Source organism: Ammodytes marinus (assembly GCF_949987685.1).
Source record: "Ammodytes marinus genome assembly, chromosome: 20".
Taxonomy (NCBI): domain Eukaryota; kingdom Metazoa; phylum Chordata; class Actinopteri; order Uranoscopiformes; family Ammodytidae; genus Ammodytes; species Ammodytes marinus.
Genome location: NC_137224.1, coordinates 18929137 through 18940390, shown reverse-complemented (window position 1 = coordinate 18940390; position 11254 = coordinate 18929137). Strand labels below are relative to the sequence as shown.

The window sequence follows — 11254 nt, the reverse complement described above, 5'->3', positions numbered from 1 at the left end:
CTCCACACAGAAACTCAGCTGCTGCTCAAAGTCCCGACCAAAAGAAACCTGGACACCATTATGAACAGAGGAAGAGGAAAGAAGACAGTTATTCTTTTTACACAACGTCGACGTTTGAATATTTATGGTGTTTGATGCCTGTTGTTGATCACAGGAGTCAAATACAGAGCAAAATAGAGTTGTGTACTGTTGTGTCAGGACAATATCACAACCCTTTTTCTAAACATTTAGAGCTCAAAACAGATTGGAGTCGAAATAGTCAAAGGCAGTTTCCTGATGAGATTGTGTAAGGCAGAAATGTAACACATAATTATAATAATGACGTGAGGAGACAAAGGTGTAAATAATAACTATTACTACGAACACACACACACACACACACACACACACACACACACACACACACAGAAGTTTATTATCAGTCACTCCCACATACACATCACAAAATGTGTATTAATCCGCTGCAATATATTTTTTTAAATGTTTACATCAAAGTCATTGCAACAAAGTCATAAAGTGCTAAAATCTAGAACAACAGCAGTCTGACTGGTCTCACCATGCGGATGAAGCCGATGATCAACAGAGCCGAAGATCTTTTCTCATCCTCGAGAGTGAGAGCGCTGCAACAGAGAGCTCAAGAGTTAACGACTGAGGGCTGTCGCCGGGCAGATCACCTCGGTCTTTATATTAACTATCTACATTAACAGAGCTGAAACTGAATCACTGACGCAAACATGAAAAAGAAACCATAGACAAGAAAATAATATTTCCCCAAAGACATCAACTTTGAAAGTAATTATAGGTAATAAACACACACACACACACACACACACACACACACACACACACACACACACACACACACACACACACACACACACACACACACACACACACACACACACACACACACACACACACACACACACACACACACACACACACACACACACACACACACACACACACACACACACACACACACGCACACACACACACACACACACACACACACACACAAATGCCCATACTTGACTGAGTCGTGCATTGTCTTGCAGATGTGCAACATGGCGTTGAGGATGACCGGGTCTTTGGTGAGCTCCAGCTGGTGTCTGCAGGAGACAAATCAAAAGATGGAGACACATTAAGAAGTCCCACACTTTTCAAACCATTACTCACGTGTCACCAAAGCAAATCAATCCTCATCATTTGACCAAACTCTGACCTGATGAAGACCTCCATGATGGAGCGGCACACCTCCACCCGCACACTGTCCTTCTGGAACATGTCTAGGAAGGGCAGGAAACGCTCCTAGGGGAAAACAAGCATTTAGGGAACATTGTGGGAGCTTAGAAGGACCCTTGTCATTGTCAAAGGTTTTAAGAGGGTGCTCACTCACCATGGAGAAGAGGACAGAGAAGTCCTGGAAGTAGGTGAGGATCTTCCTGATGACAGACTGCAGCTGGGGGGCAGGACAGAAGCAAAACAGAGTCAGTACGTGGCAGAGGAGAATGCTCAGAGGGTTATGAGGAGGACTTGTACTGGGGACGTGAGCCACTGACCTGAGGATAGGCGTCTTCAAACGCCCGGTCCGGGGTCATGTGCTTGATGATGTCAGCCAGGATGGTGTTGACCTCACGTTTCTGGGAGCACCACACAGAGACGCATTAGTAACTTTGAATCCCTCAAGATAAACAGCTGGGCGACTTACCCCCATGCGTGCTCTACTTACCGCAAAGTGTCGACAGGTGAACTCCACCCAGATCTCAGCACAGTTGATGTAATCCTGAAAAAAGCAACAAAAAAATAAAAAACGTAATGTGGTGGTATATTCATGGGATCAATTTATGGAAGAGCAGCAGTTATTGTCACAGCACCTGGGGACTGCGCACTTTGGTGACCACCTTCCAGGCCTCGTTGAGGATGGTCAGCCTCTCAGACTCTGGAGGGTCGGCCAGGGCCAGACTGCGACCCAGAGAGCCAAACAACAGATGCTGGAGAGAGAGGTGGACAAGTCAAGATTACAGTAGAACAAACCTGAGAGTCACTGACTAAAATGGATCTGGTTATTTACTGGAGCGCAGTGTTACAACCGTTCCCGTCCTCTGACCTTTGGGAAGCCGGCCTCGTCGCAGTCTTTGATCATGCCGATGAAGTCCGTGGCTCTGGCAGCGACAAACTCCGGTCTGAACGCCCTCGTCACAGAATTCAGCAGCAAGGCACTGTGGGTAGACAGGACACACCTTTTACCTCTCTGTTAAATACTTTACTGGCAGTGGATTAACAAATGATAGATCCTCAATTTCAGAGAATTTACAGCAGCTACGGAGGCCTTCAAGGAGAAGAAGCTAGTTACTGATGGCATCATCCACCACTTGCCTCAAGTCTTTCCACGATATCAAGTGATGAGGTGAAGATGTATTTCGTTATTTATTCTATAGTACTTCTTCTTTGACTTCCAACAGGTGCATTTCCCCAGGACACACACTTAATATAAAAATGCATTAGCCTGTTAAGTTAGTCCGTTCTGTGCTATTGTAGAAACATGCCGGTGCGGTGCTACATGGTGGCGTGCCCTGCTCTTATGAAGATATAAAAAGATCATTCTAAGGTAAAACAGTTATTATTATTTTCAAGTGACGATACACTAATCTAATTAAAACATACTTATGAATATAATATTCAATTAAATTCCTGAAAAATGCCAATAAATTCTACACACTGAACCTTTAATAAAAGCGCTTCCCAAATCTTTCTGACTCATTTCCGCTTAAACAACGAAGCCATGTCTACAAATGATCTGAATCATAAGACAGAGACAGAGATCAAACGATCATTATATCAGCACTCACTTGTTTCCCAGCTTCTTACATCGCTCCATCATTTCCGTAAGCAGAGGCTGGAATGGAAACAAACAGCTGTTTAAGACCTGAGACGGGCTTTTGACAGCTCACCATACTTTCCCAAATTATTTTTAGCTTTCAACCTTAAAAAGGTTCAGCTACAAAAGTGGTGAGTAAAAGGTGTGTGTGTGTGTGTGTGTGTGTGTGTGTGTGTGTGTGTGTGTGTGTGTGTGTGTGTGTGTGAGCCTCTTGCCTCTGGAGCCCTGTAGGCGATGCACTGTAGGATCCAGTTGATGGCGGGTGAATAAAGGGTCAGGTACTCGGGCACCTCCACCCTCTGCTGCAGCAGCTGCTTCTGGACGCTCTCCCCGCTGATCTGCCTGAAGGCTCCCAGCAGGTCAAAGAAGTTACGGTTCAGACTGTCTTTAAGGTGCGGGGCCACTTCCATGCCCACCTGAGAGGGGGAGAGAGACTACAGTTACCTCTCTACCCCATTTCTTCCCATTAACTACATATAACAATGTGAAGAAGTGAAGGTTTCTATGGATGCATCCAACTGGTAAAAATAGAAATGTGACTTTAATAATATACTATGATATACTGTAAAAACAAATGAGTGTTCCCTAAGGTCCCAGGAAATGTTGTCTTTCTGGTTAACATTTTAGTGGCGAAACAAAAAAAAAGGTTTCACGTAATTCTTGTTGGAAATTGAGTGGTTTGAACAGCTTTAACAATGGGATGACACAATGCTGTTTTCATTTTGTTTCCTGGTCCATTGAAAAAAGGCTGAGAAAAGAAAAGAAGAAGAAGAAAAGTCATGCAGTGTGACTGTTAGAAGGTAGAGGAGCTTTACCCTGCAGAGGTAAGCCCTGGTGTAGGCTGCCACCAGAGGATCTCCTATCCCTCTGATCATGGCCGTCAGCCGAGGCAGCGTCTCTGGAATACCACTGTGGAGAGGGAGAGAGCCAGCTGTGTTAGTGTCTTAGTCCTCTTAGGCAGAAAGAAGTATGCGGCAGATTTGTTGTCTCAAATATATCACAGAGGCTTCAAATGAAACAATAAACCTCATTCTAACTTGGAATAGAAATCTACATGATATGGAACTAACAAAATCTTATATATCGCTCAACGCAAGGCATTGGAACAAGTTACAGAATAGCCTAAAAAAAAAATGGCTTTCAAACATTAAAAGCTATATTTATTATATGTAGACCTGAAAGGAAACAGACAGAATACATACGATTTGTTCAGGAAGCGGTTGCACTTGAGAATGGCGGCCTCCACGTATCTGTTCCCCAGAGGTTAAAGAGTCTTCACGTTTTCAGGTGAGGTCATGGAGATAAACGTAGATTATTACACATATTAGAAATAAGAGAGATAATAAAAAGACTGGGTAAAATGAAAGAGAAACGTTGCAGTGTCCTAATAGACCAGAGGTATAGGATACAGTCTGGGCAGCAACTCTCTGATGGAGGCGATCTTGAAGAACCAGTTGAGACATGTCTCTTTGGCCGTGTCGTTCACGTCTTCTGCAGTGAAAGAGTCTGAGAGAGGAGAGAGGAGAGCAGGCCACAGAGTCAAGGCAAGTTTATTTATACAGCACAATTCAGTCACAAGGCCATTCAAAGTGCTTTACAGGGGCAAGATTAAAATACACAATACACATTAGAAAAGCGAGTGAGTAAAACATTTAAAAGCGAATGAATAGAAATAGAACATTTAAATAAGATAAAAGTAACAGGTTAAAATGGAAACAGAAAAGTCTTCAGACATGATTTAAAAGAGCTGAGAGTTGCAGCAGACCTCAAGTTTTCTGGGAGTTTGAGAGTCATCACTGGCTCAAGTTAAATACAAAAACACACAAAGAAAAAACCATCCCAGCTGTACCTGGTAGGGGCCGTGGTTCTGAACACATGCTCCAGATTCTATCGTACACCAGCCGGCCTGCAAAAAAAACAAAAAACAATTCAACTACAATGAGGAAGTTTGCTACCAATATATATATATTTTTTTACTGAATTGAGAGCATAGAGGCTCTTTGACGAACCAAATGTGTCCAGGATGTCGGTGATGAGGACAAACTTGCTGGGGTAGAACTGGATGACCGAGGTGTCCGACAGGAGCTTGGAGCACTGGAACACAGATCACAGATCAGCGCTAATGTTCTCACACAGGAGACAAAAGGTTTATTTTATTTTGCTCTCAGCTGTTGCTTGATTACCTGGATGACTATCTTCAGGGCTTTGACCTTCTGGTCGGAGGCCCAAGCCTCCTTCAGGGACTGGTTCAGCTCCTCGATGCGGTTGGCATAGTCCTGCTGGGAGAGGTTCAGCAGCTCCTTCTGGGAACCCTGCACACACACACACACACACACACACACACACACACACACACACACACACACACACACACACACACACACACACACACACACACACACACACACACACACACACACACACACACACACACACACACACACACACACACACACACACACACACACACACACACACACACACACACACACACACACACACTTATTATAGCGACAGCTTTCCAATAAAGGCCGCTAAGAGGCTTAAGTGGGCTCCAGGCAGTTACGCGTCAATCAATTTCCAAGTCCGGTGATGAGTATAGTTTGAGAATTTAATAAATGAAGGCAGAATGACAACTGATGAATGAAAACATGACGAGGGTATTGAAAACAAATAAATAAAAGATAAACTGCTGTAATTGACGGTTTCTTGACGATTGCTTGACGGTAAACAGAAAATGTAATCAGGTGCGCCACTAACCCCCTTTGTCTTTTAACTCCCGCCCGCCACGAGTGCCCAGGTATATAGATTAAACCACACCCACACCCACATGTGTCAATCAAACGGAAGTGTGTGTAACTTTTCAAAATAAACAATAAACAAATAGACCAAATGTGCATTTTGGCCCCTACACTTATCTAATGTATACGTACAGTATGTGTAGGGAATACATAATAAACAATAGAGCATTTGATGAGCGCTCAAGTATAGACGCCTACAATGTCTACAGTGTTTCCATTTCTACCTAGAGACAGACACATACCTCTTCCAGATCATCCAGCTCCTCCAGACGAGTACGAACTTTCTCTGAAACAGCCGAGGATCCTGGGTTTGGAGCTTTTCCTACAGGGACGACGGGGAAAAACACAAAAGATTATTTAAAGTATTGTTAGGAGGCAGCACAACAAGCAGTAAACACAACAACAATACATTATATTATGACCTAAATGAAGTTCATATGACGTGTTGGCAAACTGTTACCCCTTTAATCCATATTCCATAGTCACTTGATCTCCTCGTAATATCAACTTTCCCCCAAAGATACAGATGAAGCACAATGTTTTGGATATTTTATAAAAAGATGTTTACATGTTTGTGCCGTTTGGTTTGTTGTTAGAATTAACTCAAACACAAGCAGGTCTTACCTTTATCGGAGCCCATACAAAGATTCTATGGAGACAAAGGAATTGGATTTAGGTTTGTGTCTTAACAAAGATGGACCCCAGTCTGAATGAATAGACTTTCTTTAATGATGGAGGGCCACTCACTATAGAGAGTTTCTCGGTGGTGGTGAACCGGGCCAGGATCTCTCCTCGCTTTGTGGACCAGGGCTCAAAGTCTTCTCCCACTGCCTCTTCCTCCTTCTCCTTCCTCTTCCTCCCCAAGTCCTGGACACACACACACACACACACACACACACACACACACACACACACACACACACACACACACACACACACACACACACACACACACACACACACACACACACACACACACACACACACACACACACACACACACACACACACACACACACACACACACACACACACACACTTGGGTGTTATGTTCTCTTCAAGATTTAAGATGGTGTATTTGTCATATGCACAACTTTCAAAAATGCAATAAAAATAGAAGAATATGTGTAAGAAAAACACAAGTGAAGAGAACAACCTGAGACCTGATTAACACAAAAGTAGCACAAGGACACGGTGTAGATAAAAATGTAAGATGTACCATATTATAAATATCAAGTACAATGCAAAATTTAATTAAACGTAAACAACATAGAATACTGTACATGATTAAAAAAAAAAAAAACGTATGGAAAAAAGAATACTGTTCATGGAATAGAATAATGCAAAATTATAAAAAAAAAAGATGTAGACTCAGTATGTAGTGTACACATTGTGAGTTCTGGACTGACCCCCGTGGAGGCGCTGTGTGACAGGGCGGGGGGCTCAGGGGCCGAGGCAGCGAACATGGAGAGAGGGTCGGTCCCGTCCATCATGGAGCTGAGCGGGTCAGCGGGGGCAGACGAGCAGGACGAGGAGGAGGATGAGGTGCTGCCTTTACGGGCCCCGCGACGGCTCTTTGTGTCTGTCACCTGGGTCACACATCAAAATGCTTTAAATGTACATCCAGTTGACTGCATATTGCACATATTGTAAATATTTTTCATCACATTGCAATTGAACTTACCTTATCTACTTTACTTTCTATTCTATTTTATACATACTGTTTTATATTGTACACAAATTCCTTTGCACTAGTTACTTTAGAATTGATCTGTTGTAAATATTGTTTATGTTATGTCTATCTTATTCTACTCTATATTATTTTTTTTATCATTCCTTTTGCACAGTGGGCCAGTGATACACGCCATTTAGATTCTGATGTATGTCTTACATACAGTCATATGAAAAAGTTTGGGAACCCCTCTCAGCCGGCATTATAATTGACTCTGCTTTCACAAAAAGAACATAAAAGTGATATGTCTTTAATTTACCAGGAACAGCTAAGTACTGGGATGTTTTCCAAACAAAGATTTTTTGAAAAGCAGTATTTGGTTGTATGAAATAAAATAAAATGTGAAAAACTGGCTGTGCAAAAATATGGGAACCCTTGTGGTTTTGTTGATTTTAATGCCTGTAACAGCATGTAAAACTGATGACTTTAAACACAAAGTTGGTTGGATTATGTTGTTAAGCCTTGAACCTCATAGAAATGTCTGTTTAATCACGAGAAAATGTATTTTAGGTGCCTAAATGCAAGTTGCACTTCTCTTTGACTCTCTGCTGAAGTGAGACAGAATGGGATCATCAAAACAGCTCCCAAAAGATCTGAAAAACAAAGATTGTTCATTGTCATGGTTTAGGGGAAGGCTACGAGAAGCTTTCCCAAAGGTTTCAATTGTCAATTTCGACTGTAGGGAACGTTGTCAGGAAATGGAAGGACACAGGCATAGTGGCAGTTAAACCCAGGCATGGAAGACCAAGAAAAAAACAGGAGCGGCATAGGTGGAGGATTGTGAGAATGGTTGCACACAACCCACAGATCACCTCCAAAGACCTGCAAGAACATCTGGCTGCAGATTGTGTATCTGTACATGGTTCAACAATTCAGCGCAATTTGCACCAAAACATCTGCTTTTTATAAAGACCAAATAACTTAATTTTTGTCTCATCAGTCCAAAGCATTTTCTTCCAATATGAATCTGGCTTGTCTAAATGAGCTTTTGCATACTCCATGCAACTGTATCTGTGGCGTGGGCGCAGAAAGGGCTTCCTTCTCATCACCCGGCCATACAGATGTTTTGGTGCAAATTGCACTGAATTGTAGAACCATGTACAGATACACAATCTGCAGCCAGATGTTCTTGCAGGTCTTTGGAGGTGATCTTTGGGTTGTGTGCAACCATTCTCACAATCCGCCACCTATGCCGCTCCTGTTTTTTTCTTGGTCTTCCATGCCTGGGTTTAACTGCCACTATGCCTGTGTCCTTCCATTTCCTGACAACGTTCCTTACAGTAGAAATTGACAATTGAAACCTTTGGGAAAGTTTCTCGTAGCCTTCCCCTAAACCATGACAATGAATAATCTTTGTTTTTCAGATCTTTTGGGAGCTGTTTTGATGATCGCATTCTGTCTCATTTCTGCAGAGAGTCAAAGAGAAGTGGAACTTGCATTTAGGCACCTAAAATACCTTTTATCATGATTAAACAGACCTTTATATGAGGTTCAAGGCTTAACAACATAATCCAACCAATTTTGTGTTTAAAGTCCTCAGTTTTACATGCTGTTACATGCATTAAAATCAGCAAGACCACAAGGGTTCCCATATTTTTGCACAGCCAGTTTTTCACATTTTATTTAATTTCATAAAACTAAATACTGCTTTTCAAAAAATCTTTGTTTAGAAAACATCCCAGTACTTAGCTGTTCCTGGTAAATGAAAGACATACCACTTTTATATTTTTTGTGTGAAAGCAGAGTCAATTATAATGCCGGCTGAGAGGGGTTCCCAAACTTTTTCATATGACTGTATATCAGAACTGACAATAACAACTTTTGACTTTGGGTGGAGGGGAGAGGGGAGAGGGGAGAGGGGAGAGGAGAGAGGACAGAGATGTTCATCAAGGGGACATCAAGTTCACCTTTGAAATGCAGGGAACAACTGAACTTTTTGCAACTTTTACAGTTAATTTTATTTTTTGTCAAATAAGAGGGACAGATGGCATTTAAAAGGTGGAGTCAGTGATTCTGGAGAATGCTTGTTGTCAGAATAACTTCTCGTCAAAATCAGTGAATATCTCCTCACGATCGAATACCTTTCCGAACTGTGTGTGTTCGCTGGAAATAATCCAGTGTTAATACACAGCCGAGGCTCTGTAAACGGGCCCCCTTTGTTAACATATCCTTTGCTTACATACCAGTTTACAGAGCCTATGCTTTGTATTAACACCAGATTGTTCCCCCCCAGTGCACACAGTATGGACATGTAGAAGATTGTGAGGAGATATTGACCGATATTGACAAAAAGTGATTTGACAACAAGCATTATCCAGAATCGCTGACTCCACCGTTAACCATGCTGATGGAGGAACTGGTGCAGAATGCTGTAACAACATCTTTTGTATGCATGTGTGCAGAGCTGATAGTAGAGCAGACAGTGAAAACAGCAAATGGTCTACCATGATAGGTTTGAGGGGGTGGTAGTCTCCAAACTCTATCGGAGCGGCCTCAAGGCGACATGTCTGCAGTTCCACTTCATAGTTGCGCACGCGGGAACGCCTTGTTACACAAAGGAGACAGACAGACAGACAGACAGACAGACAGACAGACAACATCAGACCAGGATTACTGACACACCTCCAGTCACCATGTGGACTCACACTGACAGTCCTCTATCTGTCTATTGACTTACAGCTATCACAGTCGATGCTAGCACTCTTAAAGTTAATTAGCTATTTAAAGCTCATGTGGATTTAAGATAAAGCATGGAAGACAACCAAAGACAGCTCTTTGAGGTGGTCAAAGAGCTGTCATCATGGAAGGCATGTGTCAGCTCATGACTGAACTAATATTAGGATACTCTTAAGGAATAAAGGACTACCAAATTATACAGTAGCCTATTGCTTTTTGTACCAAACAGCATGTGTAAGCTTGAAAAGGGTATGTCAGACAGAGCAACTGTTAAAAACAAAAGTAGGCTGCCTGAGTGTGAGAGTGCTACAAACCCCTTTAGCACTCTCACTAATAACTTTGCAAGAGTAGGACCAACTCATAGTCAGAGTCTATGACCTCTGTCTCGTATACATTCTCTGACTCAGAGAAGGTATTTGATTCAAGGCCATAGCCATAACGACACTTGGTAATGTTATGCTGAACCTGCAACAAAAAAGTAGACACCTTATTTAAGACGCTACATTATAATTAAACCGGCGATACACGCATTTGCATTGCAAACTCGCTCTCAGAAGTCACACGATATCATAGATACATCATTTAGCCAATTTGTGTACGAGAAACTTAGTGTTTTGAGAGAAGAAAATAGCATCTTACCACTGCACCGCTGCCATTTTCCTAGCATCATATGACACCTCGGTACTTCCTGGTCATGGCAAATTCGGGAAACGCGCTGTTTTTGTCTTCAAATAGGTGGTCAGTTAAATGTTAATATTGGTTAATGGCGAGAGCAGTTACTTTGGAAACGTAAAACGTTTTTACTCACTATTTATTACAACGACAGCGTGACTATAGAGAGGTTTTATTCAACCGTTACGGCGAAATAAAACTTCATCTCCCAGGATCCAATGCACGCTCTCAAACGAGCTGACACAAGAAGAGAAAGTAAAAGAAGAGGTACCACTTTGGATTGATTTCTCAGGCTCTTTTGGAAGAAGTTCCTGTGTTCTAATGTAACCTTGCCAAGGTAATGTGGAGCAAGTCAACACAACTGGTTTAGTAGAACAGTAGTTAACCCCCACTTCTTCATTTTATCAAGAAAAGCAACTTTCCTCAGCCGACTGGAAAACGGTTTTTTTGGTTGCTGTTGAGTTGTGTTTAATATACGATCTTTGTGAGCGC

General features: G+C 42.2%; 1 protein-coding gene across 1 annotated transcript in view; it reads right to left on the bottom strand.

Annotated features, from left to right (window-relative positions):
• The window catches only part of vps35l (VPS35 endosomal protein sorting factor like), a 14736-nt gene extending 3991 nt beyond the window's left edge, over positions 1 to 10745 (bottom strand). The window contains exons 1-23 of the mRNA XM_080049685.1: positions 10730 to 10745; positions 9859 to 9958; positions 7092 to 7271; positions 6430 to 6549; positions 6307 to 6331; positions 5925 to 6004; positions 5065 to 5193; positions 4891 to 4975; positions 4731 to 4787; positions 4291 to 4387; positions 4084 to 4131; positions 3697 to 3790; positions 3097 to 3297; positions 2853 to 2899; positions 2111 to 2222; positions 1878 to 1994; positions 1733 to 1786; positions 1563 to 1643; positions 1400 to 1462; positions 1226 to 1311; positions 1032 to 1112; positions 557 to 620; positions 1 to 48 (exon numbers count right to left, since the gene is read on the bottom strand). The exon at positions 1 to 48 is cut by the window's left edge and continues 51 nt beyond it. Coding sequence (XP_079905811.1) covers positions 1 to 48; positions 557 to 620; positions 1032 to 1112; positions 1226 to 1311; positions 1400 to 1462; positions 1563 to 1643; positions 1733 to 1786; positions 1878 to 1994; positions 2111 to 2222; positions 2853 to 2899; positions 3097 to 3297; positions 3697 to 3790; positions 4084 to 4131; positions 4291 to 4387; positions 4731 to 4787; positions 4891 to 4975; positions 5065 to 5193; positions 5925 to 6004; positions 6307 to 6331; positions 6430 to 6549; positions 7092 to 7271; positions 9859 to 9861 — 1872 coding nt within the window. The 5' untranslated portion in view covers positions 9862 to 9958; positions 10730 to 10745. The remainder of the gene's footprint in view (positions 49 to 556; positions 621 to 1031; positions 1113 to 1225; positions 1312 to 1399; positions 1463 to 1562; positions 1644 to 1732; positions 1787 to 1877; positions 1995 to 2110; positions 2223 to 2852; positions 2900 to 3096; positions 3298 to 3696; positions 3791 to 4083; positions 4132 to 4290; positions 4388 to 4730; positions 4788 to 4890; positions 4976 to 5064; positions 5194 to 5924; positions 6005 to 6306; positions 6332 to 6429; positions 6550 to 7091; positions 7272 to 9858; positions 9959 to 10729) is intronic.
• Positions 10746 to 11254: the final 509 nt, after the last annotated feature.